This window comes from Dermacentor silvarum, chromosome 6 (assembly GCF_013339745.2).
Source record: "Dermacentor silvarum isolate Dsil-2018 chromosome 6, BIME_Dsil_1.4, whole genome shotgun sequence".
Lineage (NCBI taxonomy): Eukaryota > Metazoa > Arthropoda > Arachnida > Ixodida > Ixodidae > Dermacentor > Dermacentor silvarum.
In genome coordinates, this window is record NC_051159.1 from 163,001,493 (window position 1) to 163,029,174 (window position 27,682).

A 27,682-nucleotide genomic window follows, 5' to 3' on the forward strand; every position below is an offset into this window, starting at 1 on the left:
AACCTAAAAGACAATGAAGCTACGAAATTGAACGCTTAGTTTTCAAAGACAATGGGTCGGGAAGCAGGCTGTGCGCACCCTTTGGTTGCAAGCGACGCATCCAGGAAGGAGATTGAACGCCCATCAGCAATCAAGCACTAATTAGTTCATTTCCCGGCGAGAGGTCCACGTTGAGCTTGGCACTCTCGCACGGTCATGGGACGCTTATTAGCGTGTGCTTGACCACGCGAAAGCTAATTTGAATGAGATGGTAACGAGGCACGTTTATGATGAGAGAAGAGATGACACTAACGAACAACCGCGGCTCCACCGCACTCGAGGTCTCTTGAAAAGAAGCAAGCAAACCGACAACGAAAAGATCACCGCCCAAGCACTCCGTAAGATGGTTAACCAGCGAAGCTGAAACGTGCGGCTCCGGTGTTTATCACTGGGTTAATCCCGACGGCATATTAAAGTATTTCTCAATTATTGGTTACGTATTTGTGTTTCTTAATGAGGTTACACACACGTTCGGCTGCGATGGAAAAAACGACTCACTGACGGTATGCCCTCAAGCCGCCGTTGTCGCATTGCCACTTGCGATTCTTCATAGTTAAATTGCTTCAGAATTAAATCTGTCCATCACGATAAGAAATTGAAGGGGCCATGCCCCCTTAAGCAATGGCTCATACCTCCGTAAACGCCATCTCCCCATTACGACGGCAGAAGAGAAGTTAAATTCATCGCTGGAATGATGAGCGGCAACGGATCGAGCTGTGAAAGAAGACGACGACGAAGAACGCGGGAGCAGTGGCACGAGCGCGTTCGCGCAACCAACTGGCCAGCTGTGGAAGAAGACGACGACGCTCGAGCCATTGCTGATGATGATAGTTTCTGCGTGTAGGCGACGGACGGACGAATCGGATAGCCATATACAGCTTCGCTGTAATAAACGCTTTGCATCAGCATTGTGAAACTCCAAAAGAAAACCACGCATTGCAACGATTTGCGTCCCGTACAATGCCCGCTTTGAAAAGATATATTAGCGACCTCTGCGTTGCAAATAAGCGTCGAACATAACAGTGAACAACTATCCGCGTATAAAAATTTCGCTCTCCAACCTTGTATACCCGCCATGCACCTCACTGCGGACAAACAGGACTGTCATGTAGCACTACCTAAGAATATTCTTCAGAGACCTCTGAACGGCTGCATTGTTTTCACCGCACAGCTGGAAATTAGGAAGATTAATTTATTAATTACTTGTTTATTTTTCATTTATTTTTATTTTAGTTAGTATTTATTTTTTATTGTGGAAAAGTTTCGAGATCTCCATGGGTGCTCCAATGCCGCCCGGCCTCTCAACACCCATAAAACAAAGGGCTCAGTGAATGAAGGATGCCATAACATGGAACTTTTCAGGCACAACGACGTCAAGTAGTTAACTAGCACACACAGTGCAGTGTTTCCCTAATATAAATAAATGACAAAAAAAAAAACTCGCGGCTAATGCAATGGTAAACTCGGCGGTAATGCAGTTCCAATCAACCTGAAAGCTTGGGAAGTGGGGTGCAGTGATTCGCCGGTGTTTCCCTTGTGTTTTCCTTATGTTTATCTTGTTCTATTCCGTGTTTATCGTGTTTTCAGCAATCCATCATCCTTTTTGACACCTGTGCTAAGGCACAACTGGTGAGAAACCGCCACGCACATGGAGCCATACTTATTTCTGATAGTTCGAAGCAACTTTAACAAATTTCTGTTAAATAATTCGACTATTTCATCAGTATTCATTGTATTTTATATTACTCCGAATCTAGTTAGTTTAATTTTACCCGGTTTTGCGCTGGTATTGGCATATTCTGGCCCTGTTTCGCGCTTGTGCTTTCTGATCGCGACGACATGACACATTAGACACCGACAACCCGGGCCCCTAAAGTGCTCCGCACTTAAAATGAACTGACTGCAAACTCCGCAAACTTATTGCGTTATGACGCACAAAACACCAGCACTGCCGAGGGAAACAGACCTCTTTAATAGAGAGCGGGCCACACGAACGGGCGTAAGCAGTTAGCAATCGTACCTCTGCTCTTGGGGTCGAGGAATACAAGCATCTCCAGCGGCGTCCCGGGCTGCACGTTGAGGGTTGTGTCGAGCACACGGCCATTCTGTCGTATCGCCACGTCGAGGTAAGGCACGGGCGCCCGGGCCTCGATGTACTCGGTGATGTTCAGGTGCCTGTGGGACAGCGTCATCTTTAAGCGCAAAGACGAGGCAACGAAACGGACGATACACGACAGAGCACTTTTCGCGGTGCCTGTGGAAGCAACGCGAACAGACGCACACTTACAGTGAGTGCAAACGACAGAGATTACCTTCTTTGAACAAGTGTTAGAGCGTCTAATTGTGCCGTCAGCACTCACTCTGGCTCCACGAGGTCGAAGGGAAGCGACTCCCGACGAGCGCGTCCGCGGGACGTGATGCTTTGGTTGAAGCCCCCTGGGAGGACGCACTTTGCCAGAATGACTTGCGTCTCCTCGCCGGGCGTCTCGACCATGATACGGTGGTAGTAGATCCATTGGCCCTGCATTCGTAAGCGTTGTTAGTAGAAGAGGGTGGTGGCGGAGAAGCACGAGTTATTGTCGTGTTTGCATTTGTGTGAACAGGGTGTGCGTGCTCAAGTTACAGGGTGTTTCAGCGAGCACTTCCAAAACTTTTTTAAAGGTTGCCTGTGGCAGATAGCACTATTCTAGTTCATGAGCTGGTCTACACGAAGAGGCGGACATTACTTGTACAAGAAATTAAAGTGCATAATCAATTAATTAACAAGAATTCACTAATTAGGTTTTACCTATTTCCTTATGGCCCATATTGCAATTTACAAATTCTAGACGTGGAGTTCGCAAGGCGGATCCATTTGGAACGGATTCTCAGGATGACACCAGTTTCAGGATAATAATTCCCGAACTTTGTGGAGAAATGCAATGTCGTTCCAGTTACTTTCCTAACAAAACGTCGTTTTATGTATTGAAGCACGAAAGTAACTGGAATGCTAACGCAGTCCTCCGAATGCGTTGGTATGCAGCACAATCTACAAAAAAAGTTTGTAGATTGTGCTGAATGTATAATTTAGTGCTTAACGTTGTCATGCGGTCACAGCTATGTTGGAAAAACCGGCCGTTGCCTTAACGATTGGTTGCGCGAACACAGTTTTAATGTCAAAAATGTGGTCGGTGGCTTTCTTGCGATGTATTGTAAGAGTTGTGGTTGTGTTCTGTTGTTTGAGACTTGCAGAATTGTTGGCCGAAATAGGAATCAGCTTACAAGAGAGAATATTGAAGCGGAAGAAATAGAAAAAATGGGTTAAATGTGCATAAGCATGCCGTCTATCACGCTGGCAAGAAAGAAATTTGGGTTTCTGGGTGTGCCAGCCTCGCTCATGTAGAACTGTTGACTCGGAATACCTTGGATTTCTGCGCACTGATGTTCTCAGAATATGTGATGTATAAAAAGTAGTGTCGGGATAAAAAATTAATTGTTGGGAGTAGCGCCTGTGTGTATGTGTATGTGTGCCTTTTTTTAGCCATGTTTTTCTTGCGCTTGTGCAGCTCTTAAAGATGGAGACAGCGGACATCCTCGCTTAACTCCTTGGTGAACTTCCACCTCTTCATTACATTTGCGGTTTTCCCATAGAATTTGTATTCGGTTGTCTCTACATATCTCCCTCAGAAGCTTCACGAAATCGTCATCTATGCCTTCGTGCTTCAGAATATCCCATAACGATACCCTCTCTACGTTGTCGTAGTAATACCTAGAAATGCTATCCATAATATAAAGGTCTATTTTGAGCTACTGAAACTTCTATGCATTGAGTTAGTCTAAACATATTATCCTCTAAGCGTCTGCCTGGTCTGAACCCATTCTGTAGTTCCACCAGTACAACAATTTTCTCCACCCACTTCGACAGTTGTAATTTTATGGCTTGCATTGCCGTTCTATATGTCACTGGGGTTACTGTAACTGGCCTGTACGAGCTCATCTTATCCCTATAGTATTTGCCTTTGTAGATGAGGTTCATTTTGCTTTCACGCCATCCAAGTGGAATTTTCTTCATTCTAATCACTTGCTCTATGGCATTAGTCAGCAGTCCCTTGCTCTTTGGACTGATGTTTTTGATTGGCTGTATTCGGATTTCATCGGGTCCTGCGGCCGTGTTATTAGGGACATTTTATGGTTTTCTCCTGTAAAAGTTTTGTATGCTAAATCTTGATCTCTCAGGCTTCGCTGCTATTGCTGGGTCTGTTTCAGTCTGAACTACGCTTTATTTCGTGCCTAAGTTATCCCAATAACGTCTGTGATGTACCGCAGTGCGTTGTCTCCTTCGGAGACGTTACCGTCTACATCCCGTATAGCGATTTGACAATTTTTAGTTGGAGCTCCGAGTGCTCTTACACGGTTCCAGAATATTTTGGTTCGTCTTGGTCTCTTTAGCGAATGTTATGCACGCAACGTTCACTTGCGCATTTAATTGTCTCTCGCACGAGCTCATTCGCCACCCTTTAACAGCGCTTTTTTTTTCATTGAAAACGCCCTCTGGAGACGAAAACATGCTGCCTACGACGTGCACTACGTGTTTTCAGGTGGCTGTGCTGGTTAAACCACGTGCACAATGCGAGCAATGGCGCCAGAAAATGTCACTGTGGCATTTATGTCTCACTGTTAATGTCTCTTCTCTCTCTCTTTCTGACATTCGCCTTAAATCTTCGCTGTGCTCGTTTACTCTCGGACATTCCGAAATCGGGCTTTCGAACGTCGCCTGAATCGCCAACAATCTGCACGTGGTCGGATGTGCCTAGCGAAACACTGCAGAAGGCCACAGACCGACCGACAGTCGTGAGAGAAAGGGAAGCCTGTATATGCCCAAATATAATTTGACACGACCGAGAAGCTCCTGCCAGAGCCCCGCGGCGAGACCCAAACCAAATTTTAACAAAAACAAATAGCTAGGTCGCTTTGCTGCTTCAACTGAATTCAATGGGTGCAGAGGCTGCTAAGGCTAAACCAAGTGTCAGGGTCAAACTCACCCTTTCAGCAGTGACGTCGCGCGAGATTGCTGCGTGCGCGCTGACACAATTTTTTTTTCTTTTCTTTTTTTACAGCATCTTTTACAACTACGGGGGAGCTCATGGTAACAAATGAGAGGCTCGAGCATAATACGAAGACAGATAAAACAAAAGGATCATCCATTGTTCCTCATACTTTGCCAGCGGTTCTAATTTGTTAGTATGGATTAGCAATTAGCTTAATTAAGCAGCTCAGCTTAATAGAGAAGCTCGTACATATGAACGGGTACATTGACGATATGTCCGGAGATAACTACTTACTTACAACTTCTATGTTCTAAAGCGAAGGCGGATGTAAGTTGCGGAATAATTGAGTTTCACTTTACTTAGGTACGTTTATGCGCCGGCCACGACCAGCCGGTTCTGATGTTAAATAGAACGACCGCTGCTTGGACCAAGTGTAAAAATAAATATAATTGGAAGGCAATCGTTAAGTACTAACTAACCTGTTTGAAAATGAATCATTCGCTAATAATCGACAGCCTTGTCACAAAGGGCGACCACGTACGAACGGCTCATGGGGGGAACATATCGCAAAAGTGGCATGTGATTAGCGCTGATGTGCCGATATGCGTGCCACGTGATTTTTTTTTTTTGACCGTGCTTTTATGATGCTACTTTATTTGCTGTGAACGAGCCACAAGTCAGCTTGTTTAAAGAGAACAGCTACCGATACAGCCACTTAACTCTTTCTTGGGATTTTTTTATGCTTTTTTTTCATTCGGACCACTCATTGGACCCTACCAGATTGATATGTTACAGTTAGCTCATCTCAAAAGAAGAGAGTAAACTCTGAAACGTAAACGACATAGTTCTATTCTTTATCCTGCAACTAATGTTATTTCTCTTCCTTCGTTTGGCATTTTCGTACAAAACAGGCGACCCTAATTTTCAATATTTCTGACGTCATCAATATAATTATTTATATAACAACACCTTTTCCTTGATTCATCGTTTTCCTGATGCCTTCGTTACAATGCCTTGGTGTTGAGCCAAACATAAACTCGCGCCCCTCTCCTTTTTTTTTGCGCCTATTGGTCGTTCCAGGTGGAGGTTTTCTAGTTCCCACAAGAGTGCACAGTACTAGGGTGAGACAAAGTGCGCCTACTGATCAAGGGGTCCACGCCTACAAGATGCAGTGGTGTCTCGCGTCACTGGGCGAGAAGAAGTCAAACACTCTTCCAACGCAGGCAGGATCGGCCAGGAGTGAAAACATCGACAACAGCCGGAACACGTATGTCTCTCTTTCTACGGGACGGCGCTTTGCGAAAAGGATTTGCGCGTCGGCGACGTACGCATCATCGGAGACGAGGCTAGCTCAATCTTCCAGAATGTTCTTACAACTGAGATACGTTTCGAAATTTGATTACGGAATAGAGGCGAGCGTTAGAATCCGTTTACTAAATCTACAGTCATTTATGTTTCGTTTTGTTTTTTCCTTCCAAATAAGCAGTCGTTTCTACACTTACGCCTGACAAACTGAAACAAAGCAGGGCCATATAGTACTGTCATCCCAGCTGGCGGTCCTGGAGACGCGATATGAAGTTTACTCCTACACGAGATTCTCATAAAGCTGCATACTAAAGTTCGAGCTTAAGCTACAACAGATGCGGTTAAGGTATGTGTTAGAAATAAGAGAACTCATATAAAGAGATGTCATATTGAAATTCACTGGCGTAATCTGGCAGCGTCTGCTCGAGCTAGGTAACTGTTAACAATTAGAAAGAAACTAGATTGCATTCAAATATAGGCGTGAGTCAAACGAGGAACTTCTATGAGATTTCCCAACACAAAGCAAACGAAAAAGTAAACACCCAGACGCGCTACTATACCACACTATCCGTGACACCAGGCTGACATCAACAGTGTTAGACAGGCGAATAAATAAAGTGACTTATGGCTTTCATTTTCGCCGCAGGTAAAGAACGCCTAGTGCCTAAAGGAAGTCAAAGAAGATGTTGAAGGCATAGCTTGCTGCGTAGACTGTTTAATTTATGTGTTCAGGATGCATTTACGAACAGTTGGCGGCTGATGTTGCTTACCGTGAGCTTGTTGTGCATTCTTGTCGTTCCGCAAGCGTAGATGTTGTCCAGCGGCAAAACGAAAGTGGCCTTTCCGGGTGTCACTTGTGGCTGACAACCTGCGGTGCAGATGCAATAGCGGTCATGCGAATTATCGAGGAAAAGTGTATCTGTGCTGCATTCGACAGCACACCGAAAATAGTTTTTCCCCCTATCCACGTGACACCATGAGTCGGCACTCGCGTGGCCTCGAACCAAAATTCGGCATTTCTTATCATGACCTCCAACTTGTCTCAGTCGACGTTAGAAGCGAGAGAAATCACGAGGAGTTACACGCGAACCTGATTTCAAATTTTCCGATTGCAAAAAGTCGACGTACACCCGTGAGCGTGTATACCGACCACGGGCTCCCCGAAAAAAACATAATTCTTCGTAGTTGAGACGTACAAGGTGAACTTCACGACTGCACTGGAAAGTTCACCATGTCGAGTTTAAAGTGCAGTCCTCAATTTCAAGTTACATTCACAGGCCGGAGCAGAAAATCGACTTGATCACGGAATCCCTGGTTCGTATATTTTTACTCGAGGCAGCACTTACTAACGTTATCGTGCGCCAGTGTACAAAACACGTACAACGTATTTGCGGTAACATCACGCTGGAACGTCGCTGTCAGACACGCACTCGAGTACTCGCGTCGCGGCGGCCGCATTTCTTAGGGGGCGAAATGCAAGAACATTAGCGTACTTCAAATTAGGTTCACGTTAAAGAACCCCAGGTGGTCAAAATTAATCCTGAATCCTCCACTACGAATGTCTCGTATAATCAGACTGTGATTCAGGACCGTAAAATTCATAATTGAAATTAATTTTTTTAGCGCTCACGTCTATGCGGCAAAGCACAGAAAGGCCAGGAACAACATACATACCTTTTCGAAAAGCACTATTCAGTAAATTCTGCTCATTAGTGGCACACTAATAAAACTTGGAATTCATCAAGGTTCTAAATATTATTATGAGACATTAAAACTAAGGTTTTGATTTAGGTTTTGTGCTTTTGGTTGTATAATTGGTAATACGTTCTTGTTTTGTTTTTTCGTTACTTACGTATTTCTTTTGAACCCACAGCACCTCGTCTTTGTCACTATGCAACCAAAGCTAGTTCAAATTTACCCCGTAGTACCAGCCCTTCGCTTTCACACAAAGCACAGTCGACGTCACATTACTCCAACCAATGGCATTTGCACATTAGCCAGTTTGACTGAGAATGAGCGGTTAGCATTTCTCTCCATGTCTACCACTGCTCCGTTTCAATCATCGTGTTTTTCTAATATATCATACAGATAGTACACAACCCCATCTCACTCGCCTGCATACAAAGAGGGGGGGGGGGGGGGGGGGAGCATCCACAGTGTTTCCTGGTTTGCGAATGTTTCACATGACTACATCAAAACCAATTCTGCAGATTAGATTACCGCTAAAGCAGCGGAGCTTCGATGGGAACGGAATGAAAAGACGCTCACGTACCGAGCTGTGTGTGCGTGTTGATGGGCCCCACGTGATGAAAAATTAATGCCTAACCCTCCACTGTGGCGTCTCGCATAGACCTTGTTACTTCGTGGCTTGAGAACCCAAAAAATCAATAAACCTCCGAACAGCCTCGCCAAGCAGACTTAAGGCGAGTTTGAATACATATAATTTTACTCCAAAATGTGCATAAGGGTATTTCTTAGCACCAAAAGACAACCAAGCAAATCCACATGATGGCAACAGCTGCTGGGCTTTTCCAAAGGCAGCTACAGAGAGCGCACGAGCTTTCAATCCACCTCGCGAAAGCCTCGCTTCATTAGTCGGATTAATCCCTTGCAAGCGACACCGGAACAGGCCTATAGCCACAGAACCGTGCAGTGAAGTCGGGTTTGCACGTCCTTGGCAGCGTCACGCGACAGCTCCTCGTTCAATGTCACCTTTGTTCAGCATGAGTTTATTGAAGAGGCGCCAGCGAGAAAAGGTAGACCGAGGCCCAGGCGAAGAGGGGAAGGTAGCTCGGCATCAATCATGTGCCTAATCCCATGCCTCGTAGTCGGCCTATATGCGAAGCGTTCGTCCTCGGAGTCCAGCGTGAAAAACGAGGGCTCCTCGGGGAGCACTCGCCGCGCGAAACTGTTTGCAGTCAGCTTGCGGTCGCGAGAGCTGTTATGGTTTGTTCATCACAGTTTCTTTCGAGTGTCCCAGAGCCCCAATCCCTCACGGTCGACGAGACGCACGACGCTCGAAACACTCCAGTGCGCGCGGTCGCGGAGTCGCGAAGCTGCCTCGGGTCGCCTGGCGAGCGCAGATACGTCGTCGTCGGAAGCGACGGGAATCCTGTCAAATATTGATCACGGCTCCTAGCATGAGGACTCGGCGCAAGCGTCCAGAGAGCCTGAAGGAAATCCTCCCGACGTGCGTCGCCCGAGCGCTGCGAGCTGATATGCGCGTTGTTCAACAACGGCGACGCGACGAACGCGTTGCGCTAGACAAGGCTGTAGCGTTGCTAAACTGCAGCAGTGGTGAAAGAGGGTAATGGCGAGCTAGAGGAAGTGTGCGAAGCCTCAAATGGCAAGTCTCAAAGCAGTCACCACCCTCTGGTAGACGATAGCTGCGTCGTGTCGGAAGAAAAAAATGCATATAACTACAAGTGCAGCGTTAGAAGTCCTTGTTCAGGGAAGCTCGCACTGGGAAGCTATTCGTTCTACGTTAGGAGAGGAGAAACAATTCGCTAAACACATCTAGAACACAAGCGACTCAACATGCAGTGCAAAGCAGGGGAAAGGATACTTGGGAGTTGGAGACTAATTAATGGAACTGGTCGATTGTTGGAACTAAAAAAACTAAAGATCGTGAAGACTCGGCACGGTTCTATCATTACGACATAAGCCAATTCATTCATTCATTCATTCATTCATCTTGAATGTGGAAAGGAAAAGGGCCAAAGCGGCCAGATGGAGGTTGCAGCCTCTGCATAACGTTGGGGCAACAAGCTGTCATTTACCGGACAGCTTTGTAAATAACTGACAACTTACAGCACAAGTAACACTGCTATATCGTGTCTTGTTGTTCTCTAGATATTGTAATGTCGCCAGACAATTAACCTGCGTCATTTATTTCGGCCGTGTTTATATATTGCAAAGCTGCCCCCAAAAAAGATGTCAAATAATGCGTGTAATTTATTGGGTCATAGGATAAATATTCTTTCAATCTAAGCGCTATAGGTCCCACTGTTTATGGTCCTCGATGTCGCCGGGTGACTGCTTCGTTGGCACTGAACTGTGCAGTTTCCTTCGCTTTATAACTTTTTGAGGGCACCACATAACTTAATTCCTCAAACGTTACCTCGTAATATGTTCCATATCAATAACAGATGCTGGCGCACTAACACGATGACAGCTACTCCTTACAACGTGATCAGGGAGCCTTTAAAAACTATCAAGCTTATGCTCTTTTAAACCTGTGCCCATACTTTCTGCAAGAAAAAATATTTGGTTACAATGACTGCACACAAACAGATAATAATCTAATGGACGTTCATTTGAATATTTTCAATGCTCTTCAGTATGTTCGCCGGAGGTTAATTTTAAACTTACAATGCCGGCAACTTTTCTTCACCGAAGTTGTTTGCAATCTCAAAAAGAAGCTGACTGCATATTGATGGCTCTTTCTTCGTCTCGAGTCAAGTCCTTAAGTGCTTTAAATGGGCTAGCGTTACAATGCTAACTTGAAGCGCCTAATCGATCGCAAAGTGAGAGCAGCAACGCGGCAGCAGTTAATGCGCACGTTGGAACTTTTGGTACCTAATTACATACAACGAATAATTAGAAGTTGACACGATTAGAAACAGAAACGTGGCTCAGCGCAAGGTGCTGCCAGGAAAGAACGCAGAAGGAGGGTTCTAATTAAACGCCTAATGAAGTCCATCTTTGTGCCTCATTTGAAGGAAAGGTGGGATGGTTTTGTTTCGCATTTCGTTGACTGAGCCTCTTAATCAATGTGAGACACAGCCCCGACTCATGTATCTACATTTCTTTTTTCGAACTGGCTATAGCTCTTTTACGAAAAGGTCGTAGCTTGGGAGCCCTTTAAATAAGGTCCATCTGAGCGTGGAAATGGCACGGCTGTTTCAAAAACTGTGTGACAGCCACTATGAAGAGAAACATACCCGTTCACCATCAAAAGTAATGTTTACTGCGTCGAAGATAGCTTAAGTTTTCTGTTTCTTTATTAACGCGACAGCGCTAAGGGCCCAGTGTCGTAGACAATGCGGCGTCGGCGTCCGCGGCTGCGAAAATCATCCCAAACCACCCCGACTACACAGGCCCTCCGTGTGGCGCAGAGGCGCTGGTGAACTAATTGAATTTCTCGAAGTAAAATTCGCCAGGAAAATCGTAAAGTATGACTTAACCTTAATCTACAGACACGAGAGCGTCGGATTATATTTTGAATACACGAAAAAAGATAATTCTCTTACGAGGAAACTCAAAAACAAACCCCTTTTCCAGCAGTTTCTACCCTTCATACAGCGACGCGCCCAGGTATGTTACTTGCAAAAACACCATAGAGATGGCGCTCGCCTCCTCGGCAGCGTTTTAACGGCAACGTAAAACGGCAGCTGCGTGCAGATGCGAAGGTGTAGAAAGAAAGCTGCAGTTTCCAGTTGCCAGGAAGCCTGACAAGCCTTCAGGGATCTTTCCATGCTATCGCGTTTCACTCTTAAAAGCGAAGCTTAAGCATCCTCCAAATTTGTTTTTCGCCCTGCTACCGCATTTGCATGAGTGAATGAAAAAGGTGAGTCAAATGCTATCTCTCTCTGTGCTTTGTTGTGCAGCAAGATGCACGTGCGACCATTTAAAGCCTGTCTCCTCTTACGTGAGATGAAGCAGCTTCACAAATTAGCACCATTGTTGCCTACGTTTTTTCGACCGTGTCACTAAACTGCGACAAAGAAGCCACTAAATTTTCGCAAAATTTTCCTCCACTATCGCTAAAATTGTCGCGAGACCTGTCGAGTGAACTTTATATAAGGAATGCATTTTTGGAACACTCTAATGCAGGCTATGACGTAAGGAATCCATCGAAACATTTCACGCTCGCCTTTTTTTTTTTATTGATATGATATGAGGAGATGTTGACGCACAAGTAAGGCGCCGGCTACTCCTCAACTCTTGAATACGTCTAACCTACAACATACAGGGTTTAAAATAGCCTTCTCATATAAGCAACGTTTGCACAGCAACACGGTGAGCCTGTGGTCCATGAAGATGAGGAATAAAACATTGAATTTTCCAGCATAGTGTAGAGGAGTTTTGCTTTAGCGATGTACTTGAAGAACTAAGCATGATGACAACCGATATCCTGCGTTTACTTTCAGATTACAAATCCTGTCGGTTCATAAAAACACTGAATTAAACTTTCGTGACCTTTATACAGGTATGATACTAGATTTCCGCAACTTGATCTACGTGAAAGCTCGAAGTACTCATTTATCCAAAAGAGGTGAGAAATGAATCGGGTGCGTTCACATTCGCGTGAAGAAGCCCCATCACTCCGATATTTACGCCTTTCTACAGTGTATTTGTCGGATTATCCACCTGCCAGCGTTCCAAATATAACCATCAAATTCCATACAATAAGTTCTGCTAATTTAGCTTACTGCTACGCTTGTGAACGTCCATCAATCGAACGTACTTAGTGAAACTGGACAACCCGCAGCATTAAGACCGCTTTTAATAAGTTTTATAAAGAATTAAGAAAACGGGCATTTTGTGCGCGCAATGTGAATGCTGTTTACGTCTGTGCAATCAACCGCAGCGTATCGCCTCCGTGACTGCGGACCACTGTTGCTTCATTATAGTTACAGAGCCCACGTTCCATACACTCAATTTCGGCCACCTTTTTGTAGCTTTCGAATAATAAAATAGAAAGTTATTTTTGAAGCAACTTTTCTCATTTTTAACTTTAAAAATGTCGCCGTTTGATCAGTCGGTTTCTACAAAAGTCGTTGATCGCTAAATAGAAATGATTGTCGCTAAATATAGCGACAAAATCACTAAAATTGGAGCACTGCCTAACACCATCCAGATAGATTGTACTTCGCAATCTCGAATGACCACGCTTCCGCGTTTTTCAAAGAAACGCATCTGCATACTGACCTCATCGTAAACAGCGGCGAGCTCAGTATCAGCGTCAGAGAAGAGGCAGCAAAGCGGCCTCCATCAAAGGGCCGAATTTTCTTTGAAACGTAATTATTAAGAGCTGCACAATAAAATTTAAGTTATCTTGCATATTCAACACTCGAGAAGACTTTAGCAGTTAATGATAATTTTTGTTTCTCGTGTCGCGTTTGACCAGCTCCACTTTCGAGGTCAGCTAGGAGAGGACGAAATCGACAAACATCTTGCGGATATTTCATCTGGGCACCTCAGCATTTGTGTTCCCGCGCGACGAGCGTCAATGCGTCAATACATATTCAATTCATAACACCGAGGCAAACCTTAAGGCACGCAGCACCGGCATAGAAGACTTCGACGCCTTGTTGCTTTGTGAACGCAAAGAAAAATGGGTGGAGAAAAATAAACAGCTGTACAAAAAAAAACAGCAAGCGCATCTGAGGCCAACACTAGATCGATATTAATACTAGCGTTAGGAAAAGACAGAAATCGAAGGCTATCAGAGAATGCATTCTGTCTGTCCTAGGCCTGCGCTTTTTTTTTTAGCTGATCATATTCTGCAACTAGAGGAGATGAGCGTCGTAACGTTTATTTTTATTTTCCGTGCAGCCTTTCATACATATTATATCGACGGTTTCTATGCAGTCTGCTAACAAAGGCATTGGATCTTCGGGGATATGGCAGCGCGAACGTTTCTTTGTGGTACGTGTTCAGCCCCCAAAAAACGGTAAAAAAAACTTATATGGTAAAGCAACACTTCAAAATTAATTCGCTGATTTGATGCAACACCTTTACACACTTGAACTGCTCCACCTCCCCCGCCACCCCGACCCCCTTTTCTAACGCTGTTGTAAAGTTGGCTTTCTCGTGAAAGCATTCCGCTTGAGGCAGTGCGACCTTTACAGGAGAAAATAGGAGCCCCCCTGGAGGGAGCAAGTGTCTGTGCATGAACGCTATCGGGCAACACGGTCATGAACAATCGTGTCACTAATGTCGCAGTGCCATTTGACTTGCCTTGTGTCAGTACGAGGCCATAAAACACAACCCCAATTTTCAGCAGTTTGTTTCCCCGTTGTACTAAACAGAAGGTATGATATTCTGGTCATATTATTATAAAGTCTAAGGTTTTACTGCTAGATCCAAATTATATTTTGTGCATTATGGAGATACAAGATGCAAGCTCAGGCATAATCAAATAAGTAAACATGTATGCTTATCCATGGAGATGAAAACGTTTGACTCAAGTCGACTGGCAGAATGGCCCAGAAATATCCGACTTAAAGCTGCTCCGTAAAGTACACAAGGGCGCGTCATATTTTTTTCGGTCAGTGAATTTATGCCGCAAGAAGCATTCCGACACCTTAGTCCATTTGTTCTTCTTCAGAAGCGCGATAGATGTCAGAAGAAACTTCGATAAAGAATCTTGTTTTTCCGCAAAAACGGTTCACTGCACTATATGGTCGCACATGAGCTGGTAAATACGCCATCAAACGTTGCTCTTATCTGGATACCATAGTTGGTGGTTTTGTTAGCGCGAGAATTGCGGCAAAGATATTTACTAGGCAACGTGTACCGATAAAATATGTAGAAAGTGCACTCTGGAAGTGCGAGTGGCTCGAAAGTGTCGAGCCGTCGCATGCTGAGAAAGAAATAAAAAAACAGTCCTTCCCTTGTCGAGCAAATGGGGGTAAGCGAAGCTTGTCGCGTGTGTACCTGACCTACTACTTTTCCTTCCCTTCTTGTGCAAATTTTCCTTCCGTTGTGTTGTACGATTCTCCACTCGTCGCTGTTGTCGCTTGCGTTCGATGTCTCGAGTTTGCTCGGCGGAGTGGTTAGCAGCATTCGCCCGCCCATTGCCGCTTGCGATTCTTCGAAATTAAATTGCTTCAAAATTAAATCTTTCCGTCACGTTAGACAATAAATGACTCATACCCCCTTAAGCAATGGCTCAGACGACCGTAAACGCGGCCTCCCCACTACGACGACAGGAGAGAAGTAAACGCTGGAATGATGAGCGGAAACGGCGCCAGGTGTGGCATAAGACGACAACGACGAACGTGGGAGCAGTGGCACGAGCGCGTGCCGAGCTCGAGCGCAACCCGAGAGGCGTCAAGGAGCCAGCTGCTGAAGAAGACGACGACGCTCGAGTCAATGCTGACGATGATACCACGTACACCGCGTACACCGACCCCGACACAAGTGAGCCTCTAAAGCTTCGCTTAAACAGTCAGTTGGCGAGCTACGACGTTTTCCCATTCTCACGTAGCATTCTTGCTCGACTCGGTCACGCGCGAAACTAAAAGCCACGTGTGATTCGACGACTGAAATTGTGCGAAGAAACTGTTGAAAAGCGGCTGAGCTAGATGACGAATATTCCAACGACTACAGAACCAGTGCAGGAGCACATAAAGAATTACGAACAAAAATGCAACTGCGAGAAGACGAAATAGATAAAACTAAAGCAGTTAATAGAGTGTGCACTCTGAGGTGGATAGTTAAGATCGTTTTGTCACGTTATGGCGATCGTGAAGAAGCAAACACTGACAAAATATAAGATATAAATTAAATTCTGGCGTTTTACGCGACAAAACCACGATATAATTATCGAGTAGACTTAGTAGAGGGCTCCGGATTAATTTTTACCCCCTGGGATTAGGGACACCACAGGGAACCGCTTTGCTTGGGTTCTTTAACATGCACCAATATCCAAGTACACGAGCGTTTTTGCATTTCGCCCCCGTATAAACTCAACACTGACAAAAGTTTAAGTAAAAAATTTTAAGTTTTTAATTTGGCGAACTTGCACCCGTACAGGCAAGCAATACTCACATCAGAACGATACCGGCGACCACAGTCGTTGGTCACCGAATTTGAATCTCACACATCGAGTCCGACGGCTATTTATACGTGCATCACGATATATTCCGGAGTATTCGCTTGTGCTCACTTACATTCGAGATGTATACAGTAGCGACGTCGCTTGCGCAGCCAGATTAGACAAGACTATTTTGCTGTCTTATAGACGACAATATTCAAGAAATTTTAGATGCAATAGATGCGTCTAGAGCCGAGTGATAAGAGCGATAATACGGTGAAAAGTGGTCACCGCCAAAAAGTAAAACAACGGACGAGTGACACTATTCAAAACAAGCAGCGCTATTCAACACCGGCTTAGTCAGAACCGTGGACAGGTATTTAACTTCGAACGTCTAAAGCTGAGCCACTTCAACTCGCGTCGCGCTGTTAGTGACAGCAATCACATCGCACATCAACGTGCAAACAGAGCCGACACGAACGACAAGATAGATGTCCGGGAAACGGGAATGTGCGCACTAATCAATTAGCGCGCTGCTCATTAAGCTCGCTCCGCGATCCTTCCCTAGTCAAGCACTCCGCTACTCCGTGTGGGCGTTTATTACATTTTGCGACAATGTCCTCACTTTACGATTTGATTTGCACAGATGCGCTGCGGCCGGCTTTGCTCCCAGCTATTATGCGCTCTTTGGTGTCGCTGTCAAGAAAGAACATCATGCTGGTGCCGTGGCATTCCATCTATCGTCCTTTAGCTCCGTGTTAGGTACCGCTAATCATAAAGCACTTTATCAAGCTAAAGAAGGCGCTTCAATTTAAGCGGCGGCTCATGATCAAGCAACATCAAATGTGACAACAAGCTCTGCTGTAAAAATACGGAGGACGTTCTAACAAGATGCATTATTATCTTTGCATGTATTTCAGCAAGAATTTTTAGCTCGTGGCCAATTCCCGTTTCCTTCTTTCAAATACATGTTGCAAAATACCTGTTCACAAATTATTGTTGCACTTGTAATCAAGATGCACTGCATAAACGATCGCCCTTTCTAGGGCCTTAATTGACACATTTTATAGAATAGTCATGTCTATAGTGCTGACTTTCTAAGCTGAAAACGTGATGCTCGAATGCTTTTATGTTCTAAATTTTGGTACCTTTTTTTCTAAATGAATAAGGACCGTAAATCAAACTTTTCTTTCAACAGCCACCATAGCTCTGCCTGTTACTTTTGAATGCAATGAATTTTATGGAAAGCAAGTCAGCCGCTTACAATTATCAGAGAACCACCTTTCAATAAGTAGGGAAGATGGATGCAGGCGCATTTTCTAAGGACAAAGCGTTTCTAAGGAATAAACCATTTTCTAAGGAATAAAGCAAAAGTACGCATTCGGTAGAAGCCTAAATTCGCAGGCAAGGACTTCGACTCACCCGCATAGGCCTTCAGTTTCTCGAGGTATGTGTCAGAGGCCGAGTCATTGATGAACACGACCACTTTCATCTCCGTGCTCGAGCAGGTGACGTCATACTGAACTGAAAGAAGAATAGAAACAGAAAGACTGTGAATATATAGCTCTGACAGGTTGCTTACTTCGACAGTGCAAGTTTGCGCAATAACGTTTCGCCGAGAAAACCGATACATGCACGAAGCGACGTTTTCGAAAAAGAAAAACAAATCAAGGATAAGACACTTCACACGTTTGCTTACTTCCGGGTGTTTCTGCACCTTATTCTTAGGTTTCCGGTTTCTTTCACGCTGTTGCTTCAGCTTATTCTGCTAATCACAAAACACTTTGCGATAGCTTACTTTAACAACATATACTGCAGTATTCTAAAAATGTAAAACCACCTGGTATGTTAGCAGCAAACTGAAGAACACCGGCGGCACAAACAAAATTTGCCGGCGAACCCTTTGAGTCTTGTATTCGTAGTAAAGCCGCTGTTTGTAGCTAATAAGCGTGTTACAGGAACCTAGTGCCTGCAGACAAGTTGTCTGCACATTGTCTGCAATAAATGTCCAAAGTCTTTAAATTTACGGCGTAAGAGATAAGTGTGTTGGCAAGTCGTAAAAAGACGTTAGGGCAAGTTCTCTCTTCTTTTCTTCTACTTTTTGTAATTGTTAGTTTGCCCTTCGGCATCACAAGTTCTCTACACATTTATACACAGCACTCGTGTCCATACATGGGCGACATCGTAGACAAAGCCTTAAATACGCACTTCCTACGCATTTTCTCTGGCTCAGGATGATCGAATGGGATAAAGCAAAAATACAAAAAGAGCTTCCCGTCGAATAAATTTTGCACTATTCGGAAATCCCTACAAGCCGAAGAATCGATAAGGTAATTTGGCAATTCGCTCTATAAAGCTCGCTGTCACAGAAATCTTTTCACCGCTTATATTCTTTTGTCTTGCTATATACGTTCTTCGTAGTTCATCGTGCAGTGAGAAAGAACGCTTTGCAGTACCGGCTCTCTGCCTTGCAAAATGACTTTGATGGCGTTCACAACGTAATACTTCAAAGAATATATGCTCAATATTTTATGAGCGAACCATTTTCAACGGACCTCTGAAACATTAGTGTGTGAGTTCATGACAAAAAAAAAAAGGTCCCGCGTCTTCATCGTCTCTAGTTAACTGACCATGTGCCTGACCTGCGTTAATTATTCAGCTTCGGTCTTTTCACCCTTAATAACGTTTACGCACGCTTTCCTTTTAACATGCGGGTTCTGTTATAAGAGCGAAACTATGTTGAGGGGCTAGCATACGGTGCTGAATTAATGATGGACTTTAACAAGATATTATAGTTGCCTAATGATGAAGCGCGCTTTCTGCTTTCCCGCAGAAAGTAAGCTATCAACACATCAAAGTGCTTTTTGTACAGAAAGAAAAAAGGATATGCAAGAAACGGCGACAGAAAAATGACGTCGAGCGGTTATGACATATGAAGTACGAACATGCGGAAGAAATATAACCTTGTGTCTTCAGTTGCAGTTTTGTCTGAAAATTTCATTGGACCAAAGGTCGACGGAAATCCACACTACTTGGGTTTGACGTATTAGAGATAAGGATGCACACGATATCATGAGCTAGATAACAAAAAAGATAAAGACGAGTTTGACACTCGAGAAAGCTCGACTAGTCCGCGCTTGCGTAGCAAGACCGCCTGCAATTCTTTCTCACCCGAGAGCCGGGCAGGCTTTCGCACTAAGCGGGTTTCGCTGCTAAGCAAACATTATGTGAAAGCCTCACTTACAGCACCAGACCAAAAGGATACGTCGTCAGAAAAGGCAGAAACAAAATTTGAGCATTTTCCTCACCAGTTTGCTTTAATCATAGAAACAATGTCGCTGCAATTTCGAAACAGTATGCACTAAATAGATTGAAAGTTTCAGTTTAATGTTTTCCTTTTTAAGAACACAGAGGCTTCAAGCAAAGAGATCACAAAGACACACACGCCAACAAAAGTACGGGATCTATGGTAAGGACAGCTAGCGGTGACGCAGCGCTTGCGTCATCGACAACTCCGCCTGTGATTTTCACTGCCGTAAGATATTACGAAGGCTATTGTCGCTAGCTTGCGTATAATTGTTGCGTAAAAGTGTCGTGATCAGCACAAGCTTAAAAACACAGTATGAAATGACATAGAAATCGAATGAGAGAATTTGCTCTTTCTCGCGAAAAAAAAAGCTGTCGCGCAACTGGCGGGCTTTTGGCAAAATCCGGCACACACGAATGCGGCAATTGCGAGATCTGTGACAAGCGCAGTAATAAAAGACAGATTAGGCCGGCATCTATCAGCAGCGGGTGGCTACAAAGAAAGAACAAACGCAGCGTATGCAGAAGCGAACATACAGCTCCAAGGTGGTGTCACTGTCATGAACTAAAGCGCGTTGTCGGGCGAAAGGTCGCTGCTGATTGCTAAGAACGTGTCAAAACTTTGTTATCTATAAGGCGTATTTGTCTTTGTTGCCCGATTCACTTCTTTCCCAAGAAAGGTCTCTGAACTGGATGTTTGAAAATCAAGCGGCTTTTCTTTCCTTCGACCCTGCAGAGTACTTGCGTTTTCAAACGGCAGCTGTATTTTTATTTCTTGCTTTATGCATTATGAACTGTCGGTTAGCCTTGAAAGGCGTTCGTGAGGTTGGTGCGGTGGGCCAGGGACTCTACAAGAAGCCAGGTTCTTCTTCCTTTCGCCAATCATTCCATCTTTACACAATTATTTCTCAGCTTGAACCAACCATCGAACAGACCGAGATCTCTGCCATTTCAGTAACATCCTGTAAACGCTTTGGCACCTTAGGTCATGTTCTGATCGGAGGGCCTTTTACTTGTAACACAATGAAAATTATTTTTGCCCTAGTTGACACTTATGTTCTGTAGCTCTATCTTTCTCTCCCCTTTCTCTCTTTCTGACTCGTGTGCATACCGGTGAACATTTGACAAACGCCAGAGCTATATGAAAATCAATATTTTCCAACTTGCGCCAATCCTTCCTTGGAAACATACTTCCTCGTTTCACGGGCAAATAAATCCTTTCTAAGATTAGCACTTTCCTCCGGCAATATTTCTCTCAAAAAGTTATCGAAGCTTACGCAGTTTAAAGCTACATTCTCCACAGCGGTGTTTCATCTTTCAGTGGCTTTCATTAGCACGAGATTATCTTCAAATCTGTAGCTTTTTAACACTTTCTTTAGGCCGCTTTTTATGTACCAACAAAAAAAAGAAAGAAACTTCCGAGCACTTTTCAAACTATTTAAACAAACTTCTTCGCTTTCTTTCCTTTCACACGTTTAGGGCAAAAGCCTTCTGTAAGTATGAACTAATCCTTCAAACATCGGCAGCACTCTCCGGCGATGTCATCACTTGGAATTTTACAAAACTTCATCCACTTCAAACTCTCCGTGACATTCTGCTTCTTCACATGCTACTGTTGTACTTTCTGCAGTCGACTGGCGTTCTTGAGATGTTTCTGTCTTCCGTTATAGATATGACCAGTAAACTCGCCGAACTTTTCTACGAATTTAAAAGGCCAGCTTTTTCATCGATACGTCTTTCTCAACCTATTTCTTCCAATGCTTCCAAACACCCGCAGCACGCTAAGAAAGAAGCACGCAACACGCAGCGCTGCTACAGACTGCATTGAGCAGAGACACCATCACCCGGATTGCGTCTCAGGGTTCAACCCATCAATATCCCAGCAGCAACCCCGGTCTCCGACGGGGTGAATTATTGAGTCAAGCGGGGGGTCTCTTGAGTCGCGTCTTGCCCTGACGCGGAGCGAATTTATTGTGCAAGGAGCTAGAAACGTCGAGGGAGCGTTTTTATTTCTCGCACGACACACAGGCTGCGTGTGGCCTTAGTATGGCGACAAGGCCGCCACGCGTCGAAATGACCTTTTGTCTCTGCTGCATCGTTCTTGGAGGCGACACGGCTTGGTGTTTGAAAAGGCAGGAAGGAAAATGTTCGTGTTATTTTCATACATGCATCGTTTGGCGAGGTTTGAAAGCCACAAACTGCGACGTAAACATTTCTTTTAATACAAGCTGGCGTGTGTGTGTACGTGTCTTCGTCGACGCTTGGTACGCTGGCGTATCATAGTTGAAAAATGTGCGAGAAGCACTGTAGATTCAGCTGCATTCCATATAGGCGTGAGAATAAAACAATATAAAAGCTAATTACTCAGACGTGTGTGTGAAAAACAAGGAAAGTAACGTTAATGCAAGAATGAACCCTGTATAGTACGATGGCGAGTAAAGAGATTGTTTCCTACAATGATAACTAGAATGTGAGCGCATTTCTAAGTTATTAAAAGTACATCTAGGCCCAGGTCAACTGAGTATTGTAGAGGACCCCCCTTCCCATTTGGTGAATAAGGCATGCGTTGATTTAGGTTTAATAAAACACGCTTAACTCTGTGAGTAGCATTTTTTTTTTCGTGCATCTACCAAACATGTCGTGAGCGTAAAATGATTCTACATTAAAACTACCCACTTGTCGTGGTCAGAATTAATCCGGAGCCCTCCACTACAGCAAGTCTCGGAATCATAACTAGTTTTGGCATGTAAAACCCCAGAAAAAAATGAGAAGTTAAGAAGAGCATACATCGGCGTCATGTTATTCAAAATCCTTCAGCTGCAAATTCGAGAACGTATTGAACAGAATGTAAAGGGATCATCCGCCGGTGATACAACCATTCTCGGATTTAATTCAGCCACTATTTTCTACGCCTAAAACAACCTACACTTGTTTTTTTTTAATTTATTCAACCTATTATTTACCGCGATGAAAATTACGGTGAATTTAGGCAGTAGCTTACCTGTGCATTCACAAAATGCTCTCGTGAATTGGCAAAAAAATAATGGTGGTTTAGGAACGTTTTCTTCTTTCTTTTTTTTTTCGCGCAAGTTGTCCCGGCGGCATTACGCGGCCACTCTCGATATTTGTTTCGGCAGTACCACCCTTAAGTTGAAAAAGAGGGAACAAGCTGCTCGGTGTCATTATGTTTGCTCCAAGGAGCAATGCGACGTATTCATTTGACCATATATAGCGCCGGCGGTTGTAGCCGCCAAAAGCCGGCCTCTACTGCCTTGAAAGTTTGAATTGCGACAACATTCACGGACCATTCATGCTGCCCGCCTGTAAGTGGGATAGGCTAGCGAGCGCGAACGTGCATGGCCGAAAGGCACTGACGTCAAAAATTCAGCGTTCAATGTGCGCTTACGTCGAAACGAATGTTAAATGTGCGCAACGCCTGCGCCGTGGTGACGGTAGCATCTAAACATTATTCTTGCATATCACCAGGGCAGGTTAAGCTAGCACAGCGCGAGCACGCGTTATCGCTAGCGGTACTAACCGCGGAAACCCCCACGTTCCATCCCCGTTTATTACGCCTATTTTCTCGTCATCTCACTTTACTTTCTCGCTCCGTCCTAATTACTCCGAGAAAAGATAACGTTTTCGCCGGCTACTTGGTTAATAAATGAGCGTAACGCCGTTGCGGAAAAAGGTGCGACGACACACACGGGTCCTGACGAAGCGCAATTCAGTCATTTTATCTGCCTTATCTTCGTCATGGCGCTTTCCCTCAGTGGCCTTACCTGTATACCGTACTAATTATTTCACGCCACCCTTACTGCGGAATGTATAACGTCCACCTCACCAGCGCGCGCTTGTGACCACTTCCGGCATCCGCGCCGAAAGGTCTACCCAATACGCTCGGCCTTGTTTTTACTCCCCCCTCCCCATTCCACCCCTCGCAAACCATCCGGAACTGCGCCCGTTACACAATACAAAATGAAAACGAGAGACACGAAACAGCACGCCCCTGTACATACAAAGCCGAGAGCACGTCGGAACAGATAAGGCCGCGACATGTGCGTCCCGAACGACAAGTAGAAATGAAGGAAGCAGCAAAGAAAAATGAAAGTATCTTAGGAGAGTCCCCCCCCCCCCCCCCAAAAAAAAAAAAAAAAGAAGATCGTACAAAACAGAGGGAAAGTTTGTACACAGAACGCACGCAACGCAGACGGGATAACGGGACAGGCGTGGTGCTGGGCGCGCAACGCCAGCACTGCGGGCCCAGCACCTCGTTGGGCACGTCCACTCTGCGGCAATTGCATCACACGGCCGCACGTGCCTGCTACTTCCGGAAGCCCTCTCCGTGTACGTCTGCAGAAAATCCATAACGAGACGGGATGGAGTGCGGCTATGTCTTTGCATCCTTGTCCGTTCCCTTGCTATGTACCGACGTGCTGGGCTTCAACGGGGCAAAGTAGAAAGACAGTCTTTGCCCCGGGTGATGTCTTCCTGCGGGAGCACGAAATTGCGAAAACGGCCGAACTGCTTGGCGAGAAGAAGGAAAAGTAAATGCGCGGCAGAGATATTAACGTTGGCGAGACACTCCCGCCTTCGGGGCCTACGAGCGAAGCACCGGGCGTTGCATAGGATTTTGCTGAGGGTACGCGTGTGAAAGAATTACGGTTCCGGTGCAGGAGCCTGGGCAAGCGAGACTTTGAGGAAGCGAGACGGCGGGGATAAACTGGATAGTACCATGATCGCGACAGAACTCGGGACGATGGTGCCGCACATATGTATAAGTCCCACAGCAGCTTTCACTTCGACCAAAAAGCTATAACTCTGCGTTCGTTGCAGTTCGTAGCCGAAAGAAGAACAGTGGTACGTGAAAGCTGAGCAGACTTTCAACCGTATCATCCTCCATTGTTTCATCTGTCACGACAGTAGCACAGACTACTAAATACATATCACAGGTGAATTACTTGAAGTAAATCTGTCGTATAGGATCAATCGGAAAGTTTACTGTGAATACAGCAGTACATGCCATTCCTGCCACGACGCGTGGAACGTGGTACCGAGCAGTGCTGGCATCTCAATTCCTCCTCGGCAGACGTGACACGCAGCAGACTAAGAAACAGAGGCATTCCTTCATTACTTTTAGTTAACCCCTGTGCGGAGCGCAGAAAATGACCACTGCTTATTTGAAGGACAACCTTGAGGCTCTACAAGATATAATTACAACAGATACCATTCGTGTCAATAACGCTGGCGCGACGAGTAACGCCGGCAGTGGCGTTGTAATCATCGCAACTCAATGGTGCACGAGATGAGACCAACTCAAAATCATCTGAGTTTGTCCGCACCAAATAGCTAGACTTAGCTTGACGTTTACCATTCGTTCCGTTCAGACCGGTGTATGCACCAGGATGAGGTATAATGCACACAGCTCCCCAGCAGGAATGCTAACGTATGTGCGCGCACACCACTCGTGGTGTGCCCGCACATACGTTAGCATTCGGAATACCAGAATGCTGCGCTGGCTCCGGCAGAACCGAAGTGAGCCGAGCATGACGGTGCGTCCACTTGGCTTAGTCGTTCTTGCAGCCAAATGCACTGCGTGGCTCTGGAGCCCTTCTATCAATTAATGCGCGGGCTGCGCAAGCGCAGTCGACACCAGGACAGCACGACGACGCGAACGCGCTCCAAATGACCTTATACTTGCCATTGAAATAAAGCGGCTGCGTAACAACATAGTCCCATATCTTTCGCCTCATCTTAAGAATACGGGAAATGTCTCCAAGCAGGCCATCAGAATGCGTACAATGATTGACAGGCGGCGCGCTCCGACTATAGGCCTAATATACGCATAGGCACGCAAAACATTCAGGGGAGAAATCTTTCGAGCTGTCCCCACGAAACAAAAGTTATCAGTGCGAAATTATGCTGGCTAATCGAACTTTCCAGAGACTAAACATCTGCCTGCGACAACAGCGACAAATCGTCGTGTTTCGACGTCGATGCTCCGCGCGACTGCTGATCGGGCCCTCTTACAGCCGGATTTAATCGCCAGTGAAATATGTAGGAGTCAGATCTCTTTTAATTAGCGCAGTGTCAGCACCCTTCCGCACGCGGCGGTCGTTACTCTTCGGTAACGAGTCAGCAGCAGCGGCGGCATCGGCGGAGATCAATTTCGTCGAAAGAGGAGAATCTAACACCAGGACAATGCATCTTGCCGCACCACTCTGACGTCGTTCCTTTCTCGTCCCACTCCTACGTACAATGCTTTATCTGCTTTTGAACGGTGATTGCTGCTTTCTTCTTTCTTCTTCTTCTTATTGAGAACGAGGCTTTCTCTTTTCGCCTTCGCTGTCGTTAATACGCGGGGCCAGTAGCCGTACTTCTCTGCTTCCTGTTTCTGTCTGCCCTCCGCACCCTGAGCTACGATGATGTCACTCGGCTCGGCTGTCGCTTATCGGGAAGAGCTCTTTCGATGCCTACCGGCCGGAAACGACATCGCTGGCACGATCTCGGAGAGTAATGGCGTGCCACAGTTATTTTATATATATCTGAGTGCATGCATTTCTCTCTCTCTCTTTCTCTGCGTTCTTACTGTCCCCCCCCCCTTCCCTTATTTTATATTTTTATTATTTATTTAGTTCGCATTGCCATTGCTTCTTCCGCGCTCGTTTTCTTCGCCACCGTGTTTCCCCCTCTCTTTCTCTATCATTAAGATAGTACTTCGTTGTAGAAGCTAGAGAAACTAATTAAGAGTTCAATCCGGCAAATCGATTATGAGTTAAATAGATACTGATTGGACAGTAATTTGTTAGTGCGCATTCATTTCAGAAACGCTTATCTGAAGTTGTTTATCTGTGTCTGAGCCCCAGTGATCATCCTGGTGCTTGTTCTCCTAGGTGTTAATGAATGTGCACACGCATGAACGTTATGCCTTTTCTTAATGTGCCACTTGCCTGAAAAACTGTGCATGTGCAAATGGAACCTTGAGCTCTTCTTGATATTGGTTATACCAATGCTGTTGGTGAGAAAACAAAGTGAACCAGCAAGATACTCGTTTCTTACTTTTTTATTATTTTTTTTCGTTTCCTCTGCTTTTCGCTATACATCGCTGCTCATTGAATAAACCATGCATGCAAGCAGTACGCACATTCTTGGTTGTCTGCAGCATTTCTGGTACTTTTCAAATCGGTCATAACTATTGTGCTGTTTTTTTTTCTTCTTTTTTACTTGTTTATTTGCGTGGGGAGCAACCACGTGACTCCTAGAATTCCCTTTCATGAAGTTCACACCGGGTAATATACAATATGTAACCTGCAGACGTATGTACTCATGTGTGTCCCTGGCTTTTGTCTGATATCTGCCCGCTGTAACATGTGGTATTCGACTCTTTCATACGCTTTAGAGGATGCGCGTTTTATTGATGCACTCACCGCCCCTTCCATGTGCTTCTTACGTGACTTACCGAGTTTAGTTCTTCTGTTCCTACCTAGATCACACCAAAATTTACCCGCAGCCATGCATGGCTCAGCGCATTGGCGGGGTGGGACTACGTACCAGTCGCGCGGCGGCTGCGCTTCATTCATTCATTCATTCATTCATTCATTCATTCATTCATTCATTCATTCATTCATTCATTTGCAGCAAAATTTGAACATACGAGCATTTTTACACTTCGCCTTAATCAGAATGAAGCCGTCAGGGGCTGCATCTAAGGACGTTGGTGTAGTCGGATTTATAACGCAAAGAGAATGCATAGTGGATAGTGTATCTGTTTAATATTCAGACATTTTTTTCTATGTCTTATTTTGAATACTGGCGCTCCTAGGAACATCCCGCCTCTAAATGCTTGAACAAATACTCCCCTTTCTGTAAGTGCAGATAGATATAGGTAGGTAAACTTCATTCTATATAACCACAACAGGTATGTTAAACCTATTAAAGAGTCCTACATTATGGTGTCTCACATTGTGTAACCTTTTTATGTCCTCTCATATTATCCTTAAACCGCGTTAACACCAGCTACGTGCAACAGATGGCAAAAAAATGGTAATAAGCTAGTCTCCATTACGCACACCTGCTAAAAGTACCAAGCTGGTTTCAAGTATGGAGGACCTCCCTAGTTTTCCCTCTATTCCCCTATCTCTCTTTCACATTTCACTATCTATCTATCTATCTATCTATCTATCTATCTATCTATCTATCTATCTATCTATCTATCTATCTATCTAACTAACTAACTAAC

The 27,682-nt window shown here is 44.9% G+C and overlaps 1 protein-coding gene across 4 annotated transcripts in view; it reads right to left on the bottom strand.

Moving 5' to 3' along the window:
- The window catches only part of LOC119457005 (uncharacterized), a 251,339-nt gene that overhangs the window by 44,907 nt on the left and 178,750 nt on the right, over positions 1 to 27,682 (bottom strand). For all 4 annotated transcript variants that reach the window (XM_049669732.1, XM_049669733.1, XM_049669731.1 and 1 more), the window contains exons 2-5: positions 17,560 to 17,661; positions 7,142 to 7,239; positions 2,400 to 2,560; positions 2,060 to 2,214 (exon numbers count right to left, since the gene is read on the bottom strand). In XM_049669732.1, coding sequence (XP_049525689.1) covers positions 2,060 to 2,214; positions 2,400 to 2,560; positions 7,142 to 7,239; positions 17,560 to 17,661 — 516 coding nt within the window. The remainder of the gene's footprint in view (positions 1 to 2,059; positions 2,215 to 2,399; positions 2,561 to 7,141; positions 7,240 to 17,559; positions 17,662 to 27,682) is intronic.